The sequence below is a fragment of the Lathamus discolor genome, chromosome 10, assembly GCF_037157495.1.
Source record: "Lathamus discolor isolate bLatDis1 chromosome 10, bLatDis1.hap1, whole genome shotgun sequence".
Lineage (NCBI taxonomy): Eukaryota > Metazoa > Chordata > Aves > Psittaciformes > Psittacidae > Lathamus > Lathamus discolor.
The window spans coordinates 9,999,907-10,022,500 of NC_088893.1; the positions used below are offsets into that span (position 1 = coordinate 9,999,907).

General features: G+C 56.6%; 1 protein-coding gene across 1 annotated transcript in view; it reads right to left on the bottom strand.

The window, feature by feature from the left end:
- Window positions 1-22,594, bottom strand: part of PPARGC1B (PPARG coactivator 1 beta) — a 48,876-nt gene that overhangs the window by 7,120 nt on the left and 19,162 nt on the right. Inside the window, exons 2-9 of the mRNA XM_065690466.1 lie at window positions 9,687-9,860; window positions 7,428-7,640; window positions 5,535-5,651; window positions 3,612-4,758; window positions 2,775-2,811; window positions 2,315-2,379; window positions 971-1,742; window positions 467-542 (exon numbers count right to left, since the gene is read on the bottom strand). Of these exons, the coding sequence (XP_065546538.1) occupies window positions 467-542; window positions 971-1,742; window positions 2,315-2,379; window positions 2,775-2,811; window positions 3,612-4,758; window positions 5,535-5,651; window positions 7,428-7,640; window positions 9,687-9,860 (2,601 nt within the window). The remainder of the gene's footprint in view (window positions 1-466; window positions 543-970; window positions 1,743-2,314; window positions 2,380-2,774; window positions 2,812-3,611; window positions 4,759-5,534; window positions 5,652-7,427; window positions 7,641-9,686; window positions 9,861-22,594) is intronic.

Here is a 22,594-nt window from a genome sequence, read left to right on the forward strand (position 1 = left end):
AAAAAATAAAATGCCAGAGGGGCATGTGTGAACATGTGTGTGTGCACAATATTACACGGGACCAAGTCATTTCCCACATGCCCACCCTGCACCCAGCTCCCACCTATGGGCACACGCCAAGTTCCTGGTACATGAGGCTGCCTCTGCAGCAGGACCACATCTGTAACAGCCAAGCAGCTTCAGGGATTCCCCAGCTCACCCCACTAACTGCCAATGCCAACTGCGCTGAAGCACCAGTGTGGGATGCTCCAGCCATTTCTGTGCCAAGGACTCCGTGTATTGCCAATTGCCAGCGGCTTCCGCTTCATATTGGGTTTTTCTCTCCCCCCTCCACTCATATTCTCCTTGTTTAACACTGGCCCTGCACCAAGGGCTGCTGAAGCCAGAGCTAATGGGCTCCACCACTGCTTTTCCAGAGCAGGGGATGAACTGAGGGCTGGGGATTGCTTTGTCCCTGCTCACTTACGATGGCCTTTTCCCGTCTCTTCTCCATCTGGCCCCGGTGCCTGCTCCCGCCCTGACACTGCTCGCTGTTCTCACACCTGGGAAGCGAGGAAGAGGAGGTCAGCCCTGGGGGGAACCCAGTGAGAAAGCTTCAAACATGAAAAAGAAACTGAGGTACATAGGGTCTGCAGCAGCAGGTGGGCAGGCACTCTGGAGCACTGGCAGCCAAGGAGAGATGGAAACACTGGAAAGGACACTGGAAAGTCCTTTCTAATAAATGCTGGAGGGGGTTCCTAGCCCTGGCACAGCTCTGGCCCCTGCCCACACCCCAGTACTGCTTTCTCTGGCCATGGCTGATGTTTGCAGCAGCTGCTGTAGTACCAATTATTTCAACAGTTTTTCTTTCATTAATTAGCATCTTTATTACTTGGGCCAGCAGAGCACAGACAGCCAGGGTTGCCACAGACCGACGCAAAAGTGTAGGGGCAAGAACAGTCCCAAGTGCCCTCCCCATGGTCCACTGTACCTGAACGTGCGTCTGCTTGTGGGTGATCGGGACCGGCAGCAGGAAGACCCCGAGCTGGACCTGCTCCGGGAACAGTAATGCAAACTGGTCCTGGAAAGAGGATTTCTCCGCAGGCACAGCTTGGTGTTGCCATGCTCCAATTCCTCCTCCTCTTCGTCCTCTTCCTCCTCTTCCTCCACAGGGGAGCCACTCTCGCTGCAGCTATCTTCAAAGACGGTGTCATACTCAGGGGTCTTGCAGAAAATCATGTCTTCGTCATCAAGAGCACTGTCCAGAAAGCCAAAGTGCTTTGTTAAGCTGGCTCTGATCTGCTGGTCTCTCAGCTGCTTGACGCCATCCTTCCACAGCATCTCGCTGCCAGCCTCCTTGCTGCCGAGGTCCAGCCCTTGGTAGTGTGCAGCTGGGACCCTCCTCTTGTGCTCTGTCTCCACTTGGCCTGGGGGCTCCCATGACTTGAGCACCTTCCTCTGCAGGGCGGCTTCGGGCTTCATGACCTGGCAGTAGTCGTGGTCCCCAAAGGAGCGGGAGAAGGGCCGCTTGAGCACGCCTTGCTGCTCAGGCAGCACGGGGCGCCCGGCAGCTCGGCTCAGGTGGGCGAACAGCTCTGTCCTCTCAGGGTGCTTCCTGAGGGCTTTCCTGGAGGCTGCTGCATCGCCTACACCCCCGGGGCTGGGGGCCACCCCATCCTCCTTCCCCAGCTCCTGCGTGATGTCTGGCTTGTACAGGTCCTCTTCAGCGGGCTTGTATGGTGGAGTGGTGGGTGGTGTGAGACCTAGACCACCCGAACAAAGGGCAGGAGTCAGCTTTGCCCCCACCATCCTGCCCCATTCTACCCCAGCACCACAGATGCTGCAAAGAAGGAGGCTGCTCAGCCCCACAGCCACATCCATAGAATCATAGAACGGTTTGGGTTTGAAAGGATCATTCAGTTCCAACCCTCCTGCCACAGGCAGGGACACTTTCCACTAGACCAGGTTGTTCAAGGCCCCATTCAACCTGGCTTTGAACACATCATCCATGACATCATCCACTGGCACTTGGGGGAAAAGAAGGATGCCTGATCCCAGCTGGGACCAGAGGATTCTCCCTTCCCCATGGGCCATGCAAGGCCCTTTGAACAGCTCCCCCACACCAGGCACACACCCCTGAGTTTCTCACAGTGCTCGGATGTGGAGGCAGCACATGGGAGGTCTCCTGTGTTTATGGAGGAAAAAGGGGGTCCTGGGCCAGGAGGTGAATATGTCCCCATGGCTGGGCTCAGCTGCAGCTGACGAACCAGGCTCAATTTAGGATAAATTTGCCCCCTCCCAGGGAGGATTTTGCACAATGAAAAGCCTGTCCTACCTGCTGTCCCACACAGCTCCACAGTCAGCATTGGCTCCAAGTTTCTCTTCCCAAAGGCTGGGTCACTGGAGAAGAACAGAAAATAAGGAGAAAGTGTTTAGGTGAAAACTGTCCCAAAACCCAAAGGAAGCTGAGAAAACACTGCTTACAAGCAACCCCTCCCATTGTGCCTTATGGAGTAACCCCACAGAGGGGTGCAGCGGCAGAGGGGCGAGAAGTGTGCCCTCCCCATCCCAGCCAGAGCTCCAGGGCATGTTGCCCCTGGCACGTAGCAACGCTCTGCCCTCAGCCCTGGGCAATGCAAGCTCCTTGCACCTGAGCGATGGCCGTGGTTCCCCACAGCCCCACGCCCCACTGCAGGGCTCACTCTGCTCTACACAAGTAGCTTTGCCTGCTCACTGCAGACACGTGCCCAGCCAGACACATCACAGTGCTTTCCTGTAGACCCATGAGCACTTACGTTTGTGCCAAGGACAGCGTGAGACCCCTCGGTGTTTCTGAAAGGCAAGGAGAGAAGCAAGGTTACCAGTGAGGCTGTGCTCCTTCCTCCACCACCCACGGCAGGAGCCAGGGCCCCGCTGCCCACCCTGGCCTGGCAGGGTCTGGGGACCGCCTGCCTGCAAGGCAGCAAACGCTGCCAAGGTTGAGCCATTCCCACTCACAAAGCACTTGCAGATAGCTGAGAGTTTGGGGCCTTGATGCAGGTGAACCTGGTGTGCAGGAAGAGGGTGACCCTGCAGGGGAGAGGAACCTGAAGGAATGGGGCAGCTTGGTCCTTGTTGGGTTAGTGCTACACTGAATCCTTCATAAAATCATAGAATTGTGGAATAGCTAGGTTTGGAAAGGATATTAAGATCATATAGTTCCAACCCCCCTGCCATGGGCAGTGACGCCTCACACTAGACCATGTTGCCCAAGGCTCTGTCCAACCTGGCCTTGAACATTGCCAGGGATGAAGCATTCACCACTTCTCTGGGCAACCTGTCCCAGTGCCCCACCACCCTCACAGTAAATTCATCTTGCTATAAAGATGGGTAAACTGAGGCAGAAGGTCCCATGTATTGAAACAGCATCCCAAGACCAGACCAGGCCCCCAACTCCTCATGCATGGGGCCCCACAGCCAACCAGCATGTGTCAAGGCTCTGCTGTGCTTGGGGCCACTCACAGCTTCACTGCCAAGTGCCAAGTGCCTGGACAGTAGCACTCGCCCATGGCAGGGACCGCACAGACATTAGCAGAGGCAGTGCAGGCACACCAGGGCTGGGAGAACAGAGTGGCAGCCCCCAGGCCCCTCACCTGCTTGATCCAGGAGGACACAGCGCCGGATCTCAGCCCCATTGCCCACCTCACCATCCCCTGGGGAGCCCAGGGAGAAGGGCTGGGGCTCTGCTGGTGGTGCCGTGCCCCCCACCTCCACTTCGGCTGCAGGATCTTCAGTGGAGAAGCCCTCCAGCGCTGGGCACGGTGTGGGCTGTTTGCAGGCCAGGGCGTCCCGGGAGCTGCGGCCATCCCCAGCCTCCTGAGGGACAGAGAGCTCGGGGGGTGGCTCATCAAGGAACGAGAGCCAGTGGTCGAGCTCAGGGTTGAGTCTCTTGGACCGACGTACAGCATAAACAGTGCTCTCCTGCTTGCGGGCCACCTTTCCCACAGCTGCACCTGGGGTGCCCACATGCTTCCCAGCATCGTCCTCGAGGCCACCCAGCTCCTGCAGTGCCTCTGCCTCAGCCCCGGGGCTCTGCCGCGGCTCACCCTTCTCTGGTGCTGTTTTGGCTCTGGATGTGCAGGTCCCAACAGCATCCTCCCCATCCTGGGTCAGTGGCACAGGGGAGCGGGAGCCAGGTGGCCGCACCAGGGCAGCATACACAGGCTTGCCCAGGTGGTATGGCTTGCTCACGTCGCACAGCAGGTCCCGTGCCAGCAGCTCCTTTAGGATGGAGAAGGATGCTCCAGGCTTCTTGCAGCTCCCATTCATCTGCCAGGTGCAGCCTGACCCACTCTGCGCTCTCCCAGGGGTACCTGGCTGTGCAGGGCAGTCTGGTTTGGCTCTCTTGTAGGGGCTGCTGCAGGGCTGGGGCATGGCATCAGCGGTGTCGCGGGCAGGCAGCTTCCGTGGCGGCAGGCAGTAGGTGTGCATGTAGCGGATGAGCTCCACCACTGAGTGCATCTCCCCCTCGCAGAAGAACTGGCTGCCGGAGCCATCCTCTGCCGAGGATGGGGGGGTCACCAAATCGCTGGAGCTCACAGAGTCCTCACTGGAGTCGCTGTCATCCTCATGATGGGTGCAGTCACCAGGAGACAGGTGGTGGCTGCCACTGGGGCACTCCTCAGGCACCCGGGGGGCTTGGGGGCAGGAGGTGGTAGAGGTGAGGTGTCGGTGCAGCTCAGAGCAGCTGCGGCTCTGCACCTGCAGGACACTCACCCTCCTGTCCCGGGGACCCTCCACCTTCAGAGAGGAGAGAGGAGAAAGTCAGCGTATGTCAGGTCACAGCCCCAACCTGACACAAGCACCAGACACAGGGGGAGAAGCCCCTCAGACTGACAGAGCCACTGCACATCTTTGAATCCCTGGTTCCAGCCCCTCAGCATCCTGATGTGCCTGGGGTCAGTCTCACATCCTAGAGGGGATAACTGGGCACTCTAACCACCCTCAGTGCTGCACCCACAGCAGCCAGCATGCAATGATGCTCCTTCTCCCCAGGAGGCTTCTCTTCCCAGGCGGGATTTGCTTCTCTTCCCAGGCAATCTAATTTCCTGGGCCTAATGCACAATTACCATTAGCAAAGTAACAAAATCTTTGATGGCAACTTCTGCTGGGATTCAGGAGATTATCTTAAGTGATGGGGTCAGCTCTGAGGCTCTCCCCATACAATGGCTCCGCAGGTCACTGGGGACCTGGGCAACCAGGGAGCACACAGGGCTTTCACAAGCCAGTGCTTAGGGAAGCCAGAAGAGGCCTGACCCCACCAGGTGCAAATGAGATCCAGACCTTTTTCAGCCCAGCACAAAGTCCGAATATTTCTCTGAGCAGCCCCAGCACAGGCAGGGACAGGAACACTGTGCACTGCTGTGCTGGTGGTACGGTCCCTGCCTGTCCCCAGCCCCTGCCCCAGCTCAAAGTCTACCCATGCTTCTCAACACCATCCTTTGGTGACCTCTCATAGTACGGCTCATGAAAGGTGGGCACTGGGTGGTCTCGAGCTCTGCAAGCTGAGGAAGTACCTTTGTGCATGGCCGTGTGGGTCGGGATTTAGGGGTCCCCAGGCGCCGGGTGCTCCCATCCCGCTGCGCCTCGCAGCTTGGGGACACATGTGATGGAGACAGGAGCAACTTCTTCAGCTGCAAAGAGAAGCGGCAAGAAAAGGAGTCGGCATCGCTGTGAGGGTAGGAGAAAGTGCCGGAAGGGCCGCAGCCCCCCGGCTCACATTGCACTGGGCACATCCATTGCTGAAAGTGCAACACAAAAATGGGGGAGGAAAAATAAAATCACAGGGAGGCATTTCCCACATCCCAGTGGACAGCCTTTAAGGGGTCCCACAGCATTCACCCACATCCCCAGGGACCCCCAAGCAGGTTGGGGTGGTGGGGACATGAGGGAATTTACTTCCTAAGGGTATCCCTATTCTCATCGCACAGAGGAGCTGTTGTGGTATTCAAACTTCTCACTCTATCAGTTCTGCTCTGAGGTGACAGAGTCTTTACTCTGGCATAAGTGGTGGGTTTGGACAGCTCGCTTAGGTCCCATCCAAGGCTCATTTAGCCAAAACATCCAGAGGGCCTGGGCTCTCGAGGCTTTTTGCAGATGCAAGCCCCTGTGGGACCTGTTGAGGATCTTCCCCAACATGTTCTGTCAAGCCCATGAGTGGTGGGAGTGGGGTTTTCCCTGGGCTACCTCTTCTGATGGCAAGGTCAGCATATCATTTTTTTTCTACTCAAACCCATTTTTGGTTAGGGGAGGAAAAAACCCCGTACCCCACACCCAGCAATAACAATTCACATTCCACCCATGTCGCACTAACAACTGAAGGCGACAACAGCTCAACAGCAAGACGACTGCGTAGGGGCAAGGGAACTGCATGGAGGAGACAGATCTGGGGCTCCTGTGCTGGCCAGAGGACACAGAGCCCCAGGGCAGGCACTGGGGGGGTCTTTAAGGAGTGACAGAAATAGGGGGTGCCCGGATGAGGGTCTGCTGGGAAACATCAACCAGGGCACCCACAGCTTTAGGCGTGCAGCTCCTGCCGGTGGAAGCAACCAGCACCCTTTCCCCCCCACCCCTGCAACGTATACATCCTATATATACACATACATATCGTGTGTGATATATACCCCCCCGCGCAGGGCAGTGGAAATGCACGCTCTCACCACTGGATGTCACTCCTCCCCATCACAGCCCCGGCTTTTGGGGACACCCCGGGGCCAGGCTAGGGATCCCTGTGGGGGACAGTGAGCCGCAGGAGGGAGCGGCCTGGGGATGGTGGTTTGCAGCAGGTGCTGCCAGTTAGCTCTGGCCAGGAGCGGGCAGCAGGGCTGGAGCCCTGATATTGCAGGGAACCAAGAGGTCACCACATTTGTAGACACTGGAGGCCACACAGCCCAAGGGGCTTGTGGTAGAAAGCATGTGGGCTCAAACCCAAGCCAAGGGCATAGGCTGTCTGTCCCTCAGGCCGAGCCCCCTCTGTCCCTCCTGCGAGAGCAGCGGGCAGCTCAGTCTCAAGGCAGAGCTGGATGGGAACAGCCACCATTCCCATGGGCACAGAGCTGGGATGCACTAGGGGAGAACCCCAGGCAGTCCCACATCCACACATCCCATTAAAAGCAGATGTGGGTCTTGCCAAAGCAGCTTCCACCCCTTCAACACCCACCCCCACCCCTTTCATATATATAATTATATACACACAGCTTGTTCCCGTGAGGATGGTGATGGAGGTGACAGCAATGATGCAGAACATGTATACGTATACAATACAAGTATATGCTTTGGTATTGACGGTTAAAGAGAGTTTTAAGCCTAGAATGAAAAAATTCAGACCTTTGCTTCCTATCATACCCATGCAGCCGGCTTATCAGGGGCTCATCCAAATCCACCTTAAACAGTAGGAAGTGGGTTCTTACTAGAGACAGCTCATCAAACTCGGGGGCCGGGGATGGCCCCCCCGTGACCGGGGCGGTGGGTTTGGGGGAGGGGGCAGGCGAGGTGTAGGCATGGTTGAGCGTGTCCCCCTCTTCCATAGTGCGGAAGGCAGCCAGGCCCATGTCATCTTCCTGTATATCATCCAATGTCTCGGTGAGGGCTGCCAGCAGCGCTTCATTCTCGCTGTCTATTATCTGAAAGGAACACGCAAAGAAGAGAGGGAGTTAGGCTGGGGAGAGGGACCGCAGGATGCTGGGCCAGAGGCAAGAAGGGCTAGTAATGCCATGCCAGCACCCACACTTCCCAGTGACCCCACAGGGGATCTGGGAGAGCTCTTCCCCACTACACTAGGATGGGAGCAGGAGGAAAGAGACCAATCTGAACACGAGCATTCATCCGTCCCACTTCAACCGCAGTGGGAAAACAATGAGTCAGAGCATCTTCTCTCCCAACAGTAGTCTCCACCGCACCATGGGGCAAACAGCAGCAGATAAAGGATCCGTGATTAAAAGGCTCCTTGCCCAAAACCCCTGATTCTGGGCTGCAAATTTCCCCAGGATGGGAGTGGGGCCGGGAGCAGCATCCAGCCAGGATGGGAGCCTGTGGACCTGGGGAGGCCCAAGAGGGCACAACCAGTTATTTGCAGCTCTCCTGATGGGGAAAATATGAAGTCATAAGCCCGGCCCAGGGCTGCACAGTGGACAAGAGGGCAGAGGGGAACCTCATCCCAGGCTGCACCACTGGCCAGATGCCACAACTTGCACAAGCAGTATGGGTTTTGTTTTCACTAAAAGCCCCCAAACACAGGTACCTCCAGCTCGACAGGGGCTCTCAGCCCTCATGCTTAAAGCTGGCTGCACTCAGCGCTCTGTAAGGAACCCTACTGACAGAGGACAGCCCCCAGAACGAGATAGGCCTTGTATTACAGGTCCCCTGATCTCTTTTCTCTGGCAAATGGCATGATCTGGGGATGCTGACAGGAGATTTGTGAGTGTTTGGGGCTGCGCTGGGCCAAGCAGAGCCACAGGCTGTTCCTGCCTTCTCCCTGCCACTACCCCAACCTGCCCCCTTGAGCCCCTCTTTCCACCTGGGCTTCACCCTGCCTGATGCACCTTCTGCCATGTCAGTGCCCTCCCACTCCCACATAGCCCAACGAACCCCTTTCCAGACTGGAAATATGATGCAAAACCCCAGAAGAGGATGCAGAAGCTGAGGAATGGCTGAAGTAAGCAGGAGTTCCTTCTATTTGGTTCTCCTCCATCATATTCTGAATGTAAACCATGACCAACAACAAGCAGGCTAACATCAGCTACAAAATTAGCGCGGGGTAAATTCAGGCTCACAAAGAGGACTGCTGACTGCATGCAGCCTCCTGTGTTTCTCTCATCTTGTTTGAAAATTAAATATCTTTTGTTCCATGCCCTAACCTTGCTCGCAGTTACCAGAGCAGGCTCCGGGGAAAGGCAGCAGGATGCTCCATTTTTGGCTCTGTTTCTTTTCCTCCTGTTATTGGCCTAAGAGCACTGTGCATACAAGTTCAGTGGGATACATTTCATCATACTCCACTGCTCCTAATGGGCCTGTCTTTTGCATTTCTTTTCTGTTTATCTTTTCCCCAGGAAGTTCAGCGGAAAATATGCATCTCGTGATGAAGGTTCCTCAGCTGGACTGGACCATTTTCAAGCACAGCATCAGCACAGCGTAAAAGCCAGAGGGTTGTTATTGTGGGCAGGTTAGAAAATATTGGGTTTTTTTATGGGTTTTTTCCCTTGTTTAAATATAAATCCTCCTCCCTCCCAACATGTAACCCAGAGTTGGTGAGGAGAGAAACCAGCCACCCTCTGCCAGAGGGACCCAAACCCGAACACAGGGAGGATGCCAAAGCTGGAGAGCCGGGGAAGGGGCTGCTTTCTGCTCCCAGAAAATGAACATTCCTGTCCCACACCACAGCCCAGGTATCCTGGGAGTTGAACACGATAAGCTGCACACCAGCTGTAGTTCTTCCAGTTCCTTTTTAATAATACATCACAGGAGGGTTGGCTCAGCAGCCTCCTCTGCTCATCCACCTCCTCATTAGCCTTACACTGCTTGCCCCATTTAGAGCTGGTGCAGAAATTAATGGAGCACTAATCAGCTGGGGAGGACCTATTAATAGTTATGTGTGTTCCTTCCTTCTCCCTGTCCCCTGCCCTCTTCCTGCCTCCATCCTGGGGTCCCCTGCACCAAGAGAATGGGAGTACCTGGAACAGCTCGGAGTCGTCTGTGCTGTACTGGCTGGAGTCAGTCTCTGAGTGCTCCCCACACCACTGCAGCTCACTGAAGCAGCTGGCTGAGTCGAAATCACTGGCATCCAGCTGAGATAAATCGATCTCAGGGAAGTCGGAGTAGAGGTGCTCCTCACCAGACACCTCGTACTGGGGAGAGAAGAGACAGGTGGTGAGCCTAAGGGGCAGGCAGCAACAGGCAGCAGCAGCCTCCTGCATAGGCAGCCATCTCCTTGCATGCTGTTGCTCCCACTCAAGGTCATTACTCAGACCCTCTTCCAAATAAGCTTTGGCGGGCAGTTCCAGGAGCAATTACACCGCAGTGCAAAGTGGGGAGAGCACCTCTTCACTGCACATCTTTACTGCACACCTTGCAAATCAGTTTGCTCAGTCTGGCACTGGCACTGCTGGTTACCAAAAGCCACCCCACAACTGCCACCAAAGTCCCCCTCTTGTGTCAGGGGTCAAAACAGCAGCATCAGCATGGGAAAAGCCTCATCTCTGATGAGCAGATGCTCACAGCACAGGATCTGGGCTGAGGCAAAGCAGCTGCTTGTGCTCTTAGGGGAAATTGAAGCTATTCCTGCCTTTGGTGCCTTAAGGGTGCTATCCAGGGTTATCCAGCTGCCCTGGGAATCAGCAATAACAGAGCAAGCACATGAGAGACTTGGGAGCACGAGACAGCAACACATGGGATCAGGCTCTCGTGGGAAGCCTCACACCCAGTCCCCATGGCTGCTTGATACCCTGTCCTTACTTCATGGCACTGAACCGCTTGGGGATAGTCCCTTGGTGAAGCTGAACATCCTGCATATCCCAAGGCACTGCCAAGGCAATACAAACCCTGGTCCTCGCATCACACATGCAGGATAAGAAAAACAGCATGGAAACAAATCAATGTCCAGGTGCACACGGGGCGATGTGAGCCCTAAAAACTGAACTAAGAATCTCCATTTAACTACAGAAAGAAGCTGGGACCTGCCCTGCCTCTGCCTGGCTCCCAAAGCCCTGTGACTGTACTCAGCACCAGGAGAAATAAGGGCTGGCATTGGCATGGCCCTGCCTGCACCAAGCCCTCAAGTCAGGCTTGTTTTTGCCCCCAACATCCAGGTTCAAATGCAGAGGGGAAAGGCCTAGTGTGACTCCTCCTGGCATTGGCTGTCCAGGGGGAGTTTTCTGGCAATGAGGGAAGCTATTTTATTTACACAGCTAATGGATTCTGGAGCAGGCAAACATCTGAGCATGTGAGAGAGGGGCAGGAGAACATGGGGGCCTCCCCTCCTGAAGTGCCCTGGAAGGGTCTCCTCCAACACTCAATGGGAAGGAAAAGGAATTTCAAGCAGAGCTGCAGGAATGGAAAAGACAGCATTCTCTCCTTTTTTGTTGTTATTTTTTTAGTTGGGATAATTGATTGTGTTCCCATAGGCTGAGCAGCCCATCTGCCATGCTCCCCACTGGTCTTAGGACACCCTGTGCAATACCAAAAGACACTCCTGTGCACACACCTGCTCCCATTTTGCATTTCCCACCTGCTTTCCACCCTGTCCCATCCTAGGGGCAGTAGAAGAAAGGGTGAGCAGTTTGGAGGATGCAGCAAAGGTAGGGGAGAGTAGTTTCACAGCCTGTGTCCTGGCAAGACACTGCCAGCCCAAACGTGCCATGGCCACAGCAGGGCTGGGGGACATTCTCCTCAGCACCCTCACTCCACCCTGTTGCTAGAGAAGGTGTATCAGGTAGACATCTATGAATGTGGTACCACCATGTATACTGGGCACAAAAAGAGTCTGTGCAGCTCCAGGATTTGGATACTCCTTGTGGGCCCCCAAGGCGAGGGCTATTCAAACCTGCCCTGCAAAGACCTTTGCTTCCGGGGTGGTCAGAGCACATGCAGTAGGTCAAGAGTCCCTGTCCTCTTCACTGCCAGCTTTGGGGAACACAGTTACCTTTCCCTTAGCTCTCCCATTCCATCAGCTCGTGCCCATGCTAGGCTGCTCTGGGGTCAGATGTCCTTTGGCCTTTCAGATGTGCCCCTTACCTGCTGTAGCTTGTCCCTGCTTTCCTTTTTCTTGTGCCTGCTCCAGAAAACATCTCACAACAACTCTGGCTCCCATTTCTCCCCAAATCTTCCCATGGGAACACAGGCAAAGGCTTTTATTTTTAGAAAAGCCATACATACATAGATATATGTGTGTGTGTGTGTGTGTCTGCGTGCTCAATTAAAAATAGCAGAGCAGTCAAATTCTCCTGTTCCGTTTGATATGCCACAAGGGAAAAGATCCTGGTGCTGAGATCACAAGGAGCAGCTGACACCAGTGCTCAGGATGTCTTTTGATCAACTCCACAGATGTGACATGTCCCCATTGGCAACAGGGCTGGGTAAAAATAAACTGCAATCCAACGCTGTTGAGCTGCCCTCTCTGGGCACCCTCTAGGCGGGAGTGCCCCAGCACTGCACTGTGTGCAGCCATCCCGAGGCAGTGGCTGGCAGCGGATGCTCCCAGGTGCCTGCCTAGCATAGGTCAGGAGTGCCTTAGACTCAGCTCTGCCTGTCCCAGTCCTCCTCTTCCTTGGAGGAGTCCCAGTCCCCCTCAGCCACCCACATGGGCACCCACAGGGCATCCCAGCAGGAAGCCATGGCCCCAACCACCCTGCTCTGCTCCAAAGGGTCATGTAACCAGCCCAGCCACCTAAGGACTTGAGTCCATGGCAGGAATCCATCACTCGGAGCACCGCTAGCTCAGCACTGAGCACTGAGAGCACAGCCCCGGCTGTAGGGCTGAGGCAGGACCAAGCCCCTGCCCGGGTAGAGGTGGCAGTGGTGAGGGGAGGCTGCCTGTGGGCACTGGACCTCATCTGCCCTAACTTTCCCTTTTCCCACCCTTTGCATTTCCTGCTGCCTTGGGAGAGGAGTGAACTTTTGTTCTAATTTTACTCGGGAGTTTGCAGGAAGATCAGCCATGGGTTCTTGGTGTGCAGCCAGCAAACACCCATGGAGACATGCTCAGAAATTCGGAGGCATCCTCCAGCCCAGACACCTGGTCTGTGTGCGCTGCAGCGTGGCTGCAACCGGCAAGCTGCCGGCGGCTCACTGCAACATGTCTATGGATCCCCGCGCCAGGGAAGAGCGATGCCCAGGCAGCCACGGGTGCCCCCGTGCCACACACCTACATCCTCTGGGGCAGCGGGAGCCCAAGCCTCAGCATCCTTCCCCTGCGGCAGCAGGAGAGCGCTGCAGCAACACCACACCTGAAAACCAAAGCTGAAAGGTGAAGGGCATGTGGGGGAACGGCCTCCTCCCAGGGACATCCTCCTTGACTTGCTTTAAAGCATGACCTGAGCCCTAGCAGAAATGCAGTCACAATTAGAATCATGGAATCAGCCAGGTTGGAAAAGACCTTTAAGATCATTGAGTCCAACCGTAACCCCAGGACTGTCAAGCCCACCACTAAACCATGTCACTAAGGGCAAACTGACCTCCCCTCATGGCTGCCCCTCATGATCTCCAGTCACAGCCACCCCTCATCTGCCCCCTCATGGTGGGCCCTCACTGTACAGCTGCCGCCCCTACCCCTCATGGCCGCCCCTGCCCTCCCCTCAAGATGTACTCTTGTGGCCTCCCCTCATGGCCCATGGCTGCCCCTGCTCTCACCTCATGATCTTCCCTCACAACCGCCTCACCACTCCCCTCACGGTCTTCCCTCACCCCTCACGGCCCCCTCATGATCTCTCCTCATGCCCATCCCATCTCTCACCTCATGATCTCCCCTCATGGCCGCCCCTGCTCTCCCCTCACAATCTCCCCTCATCTCTCATGGCTGTCCTGCCTGTCCCTTCACGATCTTCCCTCTCCCCTCATGGTCGCCTCTCCTGTCCCCTCATGATTTCCTCTCACACCTCATGGCCGCCCCACCTCTCCCCTCACGATCTTCCCTCATGGCTGCTCCTGCTCTCCCCTCTCCCCTCATGGCCGCCTCTCCTGTCCCCTCACGATCACCCTTATCTGCGCCCCAGGCAATGGCACACGCACTGTGCTCGTGCTTAGCGAGGCCTCAGCTTCTGAAGCCTGCCGGCGGGCAAGCGGTACTGGGTGCGAGCAGTGCCCGCGAGGGAGCTTAATCCTGTTTAAGCCTGGCAGGGCAGATTTGCATCGCCGCCCGCATGCATGGCCCCAGGATGCTTTGCAAGTGCCTTGTCACTCACACGCCGCTTTGCTGCACAGAGAAAAAGAAGGGGCTGAAGGAAGCAGCCAGAAACAGGCAGCACAAATCCTCGCCGAGGAGCCGAAGCGGTGACTCAGCCCCGCACGGAGCCTCCTACCCAAAGCATGAGGGGATAAATACACATCCACACGTGCTGGAGACAGAGCCCCACATTAACCGGTAGCATTTAGGCTGGGACCCAACCCAGCAGAAGGTGAGAAATGCCAAGAACATGAAATGCCGGCTCCCGCCAGCCCTCCCTTGGCAGCATGGGCAGCACCGGTCCTGGGTGCCTGCGTTCATGGCCAGCCGGGGAGTATCCCCCTCCTCACCCTCGGCCCAGGCTTGTCTCTCGTGCAGGGATTCTGGAGGGAGCAGTCCGGTCTTATCAGGGAAATCCGCAGTCACAGACCGCTTGAAACGAGGATTACAGCCACGCAGGGAGCCGGGCACCGGGATGAACTCCTGCCCGAGCAGGCGGCACGGGCTGGCTGGCGCAGCGCTGGGCACCGCTGCACGTGGTGTGCTCACTGATCGGGCAGTGCGAGCCCTGCGCAGGGGCTGCAGGACCCCAGCACCCTCCCCGGCCAGCCCAGCAGGCAACGGGGGCATGCAGCCACCGTGACCCATGCCAAGGCCAAACCCAGCCCCAGCCAGGCCACCAGCGCTCTGGAGCAGCGAAACTGGATGCTGCCAGCCCCTCATCACCCCCAAGGATGCACCAGCTCCCTCCCAGTGCAGAGGGACTACTGTGGAGTGGGCACCCCCCGCCAGTGGTGGCAAGGAGAACAGCGGTGGGGAAGGAGGAGAGAGCTATAAATAAGTGTAAATACAGCACGGAGGCACCTGGCCAGAGCTGTGAAGGTCACCAGAGTGTGTGCCAGCAGATAAGAAACCCCCTCCCCGCTGGCATTTGACAAAATGTCACTGTGAATGAGGGAGAGATGGTGTCGGGTTGTGCCTTGGCCCAGCTGCCCCTTGCCACCCGCTGATATTTATAGCCCAAAAGCCCCAAAGTAGAGGGCAAGTGGTCCCTGCTTGGGAGGCAGTGAAGGCAGCGGGGATCCTGCCTGCAAACACACTGATGGGACATGGCAGAGGGAGGCACGAGGGGTGCAAGGCAGGGCTGTGCTGCAGCGGGCTGCTGCTCCCTCACCCTGCTCCCCAGCTTGGGGGGAAGAGGAGCTTGGAATCCCAGGCTCCCAGGTCTGCACAGAGGCATGCAACATCCTGCTGTCCTGTTAGGAGCAGGGCATTTCGCCCTCTGCACTCTGTTGATGGTTAATTTCTTTTTAATTCTACTAATCTGTTTTAACGCTTCAGCCCAGCCAGCAAGAGGAAAAACCAGCACTGGCATTTAAAGCTGGACAAAATAAACAGCAGGTTGATCCTTTCTTCCGCTCAAACTGCTCAAAAACAACTGCTGCTTGTCCGCATTGCTGTGCACGTGGGATCCACCACAGTAGTGCACTGAACACCCCACACAGAACACCCTACACGTGTGGGGCAGCCAGAATGTCAGTGCAGCCCATGACCTGCAGAGCAAGAGGTGCTCCATGGCAGGCTCCGAGCCGGAGCCTCAACACAATCTCACTTGCTGACTTTTGTCTTACATTAGAAGGTGTAATTAAGATCAACTATGAGCTGCCAGTAATAGGAAATATTAACCATTAACTGCAAACAATAAACGTAAACTTGCCAGGATATCTTTGATATGGAGGAAAGATGGAAGAAATTGCGCTAAACTATCCTTGAGTCACAGGATAGAAAAATGGAGCCTGAGATACTGGTAATAATGCCCTGAATAAACAACGTTCTGCTGGAACACTTCAAACAAAGGTGTGTCGGGTTTAGGAAGAAGGGCAGCAGCAAAGTAAATCACAGGTTACAGAGCTGCATGTTCACACTATATCTGGGAGCTGTTCATTTGGGTTCCAAATTAGAGGATCCATTTTATTTCTGTCTGAGCTCTGTTAGATGGGCCAGCCCAGGGCTGCAGGACCCACTGGTGCTACAGCGGAGCTGGGGATGCTGCACAGAGAGCCCAAAGCGCCTACCCACCGTGCCACCCTCCAGCACCGCCGCCATACAGGCAGCACCGCCAAGCATCACACAAGGGCAGAAAAGGAGAACCCGTGGTTGTTTCAGCCCGTGCAAGGAGAGGGACAGCAGACAGACGGAGCAGGGAACAGGCTGTTCCCAAAGAGGGACGCTTCTCTCTCAACACTGCTTAATGGAAACAGCACAGGCTGACTGTGGCTGCTGCCAATGCTGCGCCGTGCTGGCTGCTGCCATGTCTCCAGGATACGGTCTGCCAGGCAGAGGTCTGTCCCAGCAGGGCCAGCACGCTCGGGCACACACAGCGTGCTGGTAACAGTGGTCCCATCACAAGTGTGACAGCTTTATCCTGCACCCCTCGAGCCAAACAGCAGTACCCCATGCCAGCCCAGCAAACACTGCCCACCACACGCTGATCCCAGCACAGTACAGATTAGCACCCCAAAATATGCATGTGCCAGCAGCTGCCAGCCTTGCTCCAGTCACCCACGGGTGCTGCTGCAGGCAGCGGGACTGACACGGCTCAATGGCATCAGGCAGGGCACAGTATGGTCCTGAACCTTAGTGGTGTTTTCTAAGAAATTCCTTGTTATCTGCCCCAAAGCCAAACGCAGGCCCAACAGACAGCAACCGACATGCTGATCCGGTTACAAAACCACAGTGCCAACTGAAATGTTCCATCAGCCTGAGACATCTCCAGCCCTGCCATGCAGTGCCCTGGCTGTGGGCAGAGCAGCACAGGCAGGAGCAGGCAGCTGTGCTCCGGCATGATGCTCACCTCCCCACTACGCCACATGGGGCAAGGACAGAACAAGAGCTGGCACCAGCCCGGCAACCTCAACAGGCTCTGCACAGAGGATGCCAGCAGAGGCCGAGGCCAGCGGGGCACTGAGACCACTGACTCATGAGAGGCTGACTATTAGCCAGCTCTGCTGGTCACAAAAATTCCCCATGCTGACAACTCCCTGCTTTTGAAAGGAAAACATGAGGGGGCGATTATTTTCAGACCTTCCTCTTCGGATGTGCTGGCAGCCAGAGCCACATGACAGCCTTTGGGCTGAAGGGGCTCCACGAGACCCTTTCTGTCCAGAGGATATTGCAAACATCCTCCTGTCACAGCTCGCACCAGTGCAGCTCCGTAGCACTGTTCTGGCACTGGCAGCTCTTCAGCCTTCTTGGCTGGCCGCAGGAGCAAATCCCTGCCAGGAGGATGAGAGCAAGAGTCCCTGCAGCTCTCCATGCCATGAGCGAGGTTGAACCTGCAGCAGCACAAGGAGGAAAGCAGAGCTGCTGAGTGCATCGTCACTGTGTTGTGCCATGCTGGGTTCCCACTCCAGCTCCAGAGCTGTCCAGGCAAGACCAGCCCAAGTCATGCTCCCTGTCCATGGCCACAGCCTGGGATCTGCTGCAGTGTTGTGCTTGGAAAGCTCCCATTGGCTTTGCTGGGAGCTATAGCCTCTGGTCCTAGGAATCATTGGGGGTTGGCACAGGCACTGTGGGGAAGCGGGAGGCTTTTGAGGTCCATGGGCAGGCAGCAGGGAGCAAGTGTGGCAGCAAGTGGTACTGGAGTACAACCAAGAGTACAACTGTACTCTGTAATTCCCAAAGCATTCTGGCACTCCATGTCAGCAGATCCATGGCTGTGACACGGAAGCTGAGGTTAAAGCCGGCCCCAATCCTGTCCCTTTACATACACATCTGAGAACTGGTGGAGAGAACCTGCTCGCTGTGGGACATCACAGACTGGTGTTAACCCTCTGCCAGGTCTGTGGCCTTCATCGGCAGGATGCTCTTCACCCTCCATAGGTGCCTTTTCAGACCTCACTGATGCTACCATACAGAGCAGGAACTGTCTGGGCAGCCTGTCCCTGGCCAGGAGCACTCCCAGTCCCTTTTGGCACAGAAGTGGCAGGCAAGGAAGGAAGGAAAGCATGTCTCCTGCCTGCCTTCAAGGTTTGCTCCAACGCTCAGAGGTGCTGAGCTGTTCCCACCATAGAAGACAGTGCAGTGCCCAGCACTGTTCAGTGCTGCCCATGTTCCCGGCAGCAAAGCAGCCTCTTAGTGCTAATCAGGACGAGGCAGGAGATTGGGAAGGTTCAAGCTGGGGTTAAGAAGGCGCAAGGAGGATCTTCCTGCATTAGCCTGACCTCCCAATGGGTCCAGGCCTGATGCTCTGCTGCCACAGGCATGCAGGGCACCACCATCAATGATGCAGTGGCATCACCAACCACCGTGACTCTCATCGGACCCTTCCTCCTGCCAGACCCTGGCTGTGCTGTCCATTCTGCTGGGGGTCCTTTGGGGGCCCCACTGTGCCCAGCCTACAACTGAAGATTTCAGCTGGAGGCACGAGGTCTTGAAGATGAAAAGCACTGCGGAAAAGGCAAAACTGCTCAGATCTGTCCATACCCTCCCACCAGGCCTGTCCTTGCATGCCTGGGCCCATATCCTGGTGGGGTGGAAGCAGCAGCCCTGCCCAGCCCTCCCCTGCCAGGCAGGCAGGTGCTGCCGGCCACCCCTTGCTGCATCCCCTTGCTGCCAGCTCCTGCCAGCTGCCCTGCACGGGGCCCTGGCACCCCATGGCATTGCAGTGCTGCTGCACCTCAGTGCTCCCCATCATCAGGGTCCCCTGGAGGTGCCCTGGCTGGAGGAGATGCATCATCAGCCAACCTGGCCACCGCTTGGCTCTTCTCGGGCACGGCTCTGCCTGTGTTCCCTGGGAAAGCCAGTGAAAGGGAAGCAGGGTGCCTGAGCACTGGTGAGCAGGCACAGCATGGGCACTGCCATGTCCTGGGCTTGCCCCTAGCACCCCAAAACTGCAGAGAGTTGGTGTGGCTGCATCACCCCTTCACCACCTAGAAAAATGGTGGGGAAGAGAGATACTGAACAGCAGCGCGTTTTCCAGTTGAGCATCTTAAGTGCTAAGAAATCGCTGGTATCACCAACAGTATTGACACTATTCCAATTATTACAGAGGGGAAACTGAGGGACTGGAAGGTGAAATGAGAGCAGGTCACAGCAGGTCCCATGACCACGGGCTATGTACACGGCTCACAAGGTGATGGTGGAGGCGTGATCCCAGAGCAGCACCTCTGGGCTGCTGTGCTGCTGCCAGCACCCGCCGTGCTTTCACTGGCACAACCTGTTGGCCCAGGGATTTCCCAGCACTGCACCAACAGTCACAAGGCTCTGCTGTGCCTGGATCCGCATTGGAGCGCTGCCGCTGTCCTGGGAAGCGGCCGGAGTCCCAGCAAGGACACCTGCTCCTGGGGACACGGGGCTGGGAGCTGTGTCCCTGCTTTTCGGCTCTGCAGGGGGCATTTGTGGGAGCTGCAGCCTGGAGCCAGCGCTGCCACCCCTGCTGCTCCTCCGAGCTTTTCCCAGCATCGGGACTGGGCACTCCCCTCTCCCGCCGCACAAGCAACTGACTCACCCCGGAAAGAAACTGCACTGAGATCTCCAGATAGAAAAATCCCTCTGAGGGCAAAACACTCCTTCAGGAGCACATGCACACCCAGGCGATCACCCACATACACAAAGCTTTGCACTATTTCAAATCCTCACCTGCGAGGGACCACACCTCTCGCCTCCCCAAAACCCCAGCCCGACAGGCTCCGGTGGGGCACACTGGAGATGCACACCCAAGTAGGGTCTGGATGGGGGCTGGGAACCCTCTCCCCCCAAATCAGTGGGACTGAACCCACAAACATGACTTCCTATGCTGAAATCAGACCCTTTTACCACTCCATGTCGTGCGCCAGCTCCCTCACAACCCTGGCCTGAGCTTGTCTGCTCTCAAGCCTTTTTCTACCCCTGTTTTTGACCGTAGCTAATCCAGAGATCAACATAAAGCCAGAGACCACAGGGCAGGCTGGCCTGAAATCCAGACCTGAAATCTGGACGCGACAGCCTGGTGCCCAGGAACTGATCTGACCCAGCATCCATCTCCAAGTCAGGAGCATCAGAGCCGAGGGTTCCTTCCAGCATGCAGGTGGACCCTTTCCACCTCTGCCCTGGCCATGTCCCAGATGTTCCGAATCCCCTTGCAGGGCTTGCAGGGGTTAAGGCACCTGCCTGGTGTGCCACCTTCATGCACTTTGAATGGTCCCAGCTCCTGGCAGCAGCACCCCCATCATGTGAGCAGCTCCAGTTACCAGTCTCACCACCTCTGCCTCTCGCTGGCTTTTATCCAGTCCATCTCCCTGCTCCACAGAGGCCATCAGTCTCTTTCTGCTGCCTCTGTTCCCTGTGTCTGGGGCTGCCTTGTGGGAGCGCGTCCACATGTCCTTGGGCAGAGCCTCCAATGTCACCTTGGAGGACTGCGTGATGTATCTGGCAGGGAGGCAGGGCACACGGCACCGGCAAGGAACCTTGCAGGGACCCTGCCTGTGCCATGCAGGATGAGCCCGCAGTAAAGCCGGCTCCACACGCTGCCGGAGGGGAAGGAGGGCCCCCTGCACCTCCAAGCATGGGCACAGCAAGCAAACCCCTGGGCTCTCCATCCCGGTTCCTCTGCAAGTACGGATTCCATCATGGGTGACCGGGAGAAGCCACATGTACTCAGAGCCGGCCGAGCCACGCTGGGTTATGCAAACCACAACGGGAGCTGTTTCAACTAGTTGGACTGCTGCCTGGCAGTCAGGTGCCTTCCTCCTCCTCCTCCTCCCCAAACGGCTGCCAGTCCCTGTGGGCAGCAGCTCAGGCTCCCGCGGTGCCTCCGCCCCACGCTGAACATGCTGTGCGTGCTGTGCACAAGGGGCTCACTGTCCCCCAGCACCATGTGCTCTTCTGCCCCAGTGCAGCTATGAACCAGCCCCATTAGCATGTTCCACAGTCCTTGAGGTGTCCTCAAGTGTCCCGGTCTTGCCAGTGCACACGTGTAGCACAGGCAATCAGAGGAGAGGTTATACATGCACAGCTCACACCCATCACGCTTGGCAGAGAGTACAGAGCTGGGCCATGCAAACCCCAGGGTACAGTAGAGGTGGGGAAGGGGCCATTTGCTCCATTGCTGGTGAGTTTTGCCCAGCACTGTAGCCACACAGGCATTGCCCACCCTGTCTGCACCCTGTCTCAGTTTGGTGCAGGAACCCAAGCAAACTGCTCCCCATGATCAACTGTGACTGACATTTGGAAGGGTGTGGGAGAAACAGCCACAGAGCTGTGAGCCACAAAGGGGCCTCAAGCATAGCGGTCACCACATCTGTCACCAGCTGGCTCAGCCACACATGCCTCATGGCTCAGTGTTTAGCTTTGCCTGGAGAAACTCTCCCCAGGGTGGAGAGCATCTGCTCCAAACAGCCTCCGACACGTTGCAAAATGGGGGAAAAATCCCAGATCCAAGCATTAGGCACCTTTATGCAAATCTCGTTGTTCCCAAGCCAGTACCAACCTCACACTCTTGAGACAGCAGGAAACCTGCCGCTCAGCTCTGTGCAGGGCTCTTCGTCCTTTGCACAACACTTCAACCTCTCCTTAAATTTCAACACAGATTGCAGGGAACTTCATATGCCACTGATTGAGTCAGCAGAGCCCCAGCAGCCCTGGCTCTGGTAGGGAAATGTTCCCTATCCTCCCTTGGCTGCTCCCAGCATCTCCAGTGGCACAGCCAGGGCAGCCAGGCTGCTGCCAGAAGGTACAGCACCGTATGGATTAGAAGCAATAACCAATGCTGTGCTGAAATGCAGGATGAAGTGGGATGAAGCTGCCTGTCTGCAGCAGGGCTGCAGGGCTCCTGCCACAGACGGTGTCCAGCCCGGGGAGCCCAGGTGGGATTGCGGAGAGGGAGAAGTGCTGCAGAGCCAGACACTGGAAAAGGGAGAGGGATGAGCCAGCCCAGTGCAGACAAGAGGGATGCCAACTGGGCTGCACCAGCAGCAGTACGGGGTAGAGGGGGGGGAGCTGACACCAGTGTGGGGTAGCACAAGAGATGGCTCCATCCCTGCAACACATTTCTTTACTACAAACTTCTGTGCAACAAAATAGGGCCTTTGCCAAACTAATCCGGCCCCAAGCCAGTTCCTTCCAAGGCTCCCCAGGATGCTCCGCTCTACGCATCCCTCAGAGGGTGCCAAGATCCTGTTGCAGGTGTCAGTTTTTCTGTTTGGGGTGTTTTTCCAGCTGGTGCCGGGTGTCCTCGTGGAGCTTTTCCACAAAGGTGGCACCAAGCTGGAGGAGCAGGGAAACCTGCCTGCGCTCAGTAGTAAAACCCGCCGGCAACGCCATGACGCCTCTCCAGACACTGCATCTAAATATAGACTCCTCATTTATTACTCTGCCAGCCGCTGGATGTGCTGTGAGAGGAGCTGGGGGGCCTGCACCAACGCTCTCCCTCGCCCATGGCTGTGCACAGCCAATGCAGAAGCTCCCATTGGCTTAAACAGGGTGCAGAGCATGAAATAAACCATGAGCCTTCTCCCTGTGTGTCTCCTGAGAAATGGGGCTGGTCTGCTGGTGAAATGCTGCGTGTCCCAACCCCCCACTCTGCATCCAGAGCGGTTCAGATATGTGCTGCCATGAGCAGGCCTTGCCTGGGTGGGTAAAGATTCCTCCTGTTCCTGGTGAGAGCAGTGGTGGCACCCAGGCATCCCAGCAAAGGATGTGCTGCTTCCCTGCTGATGAAACCCA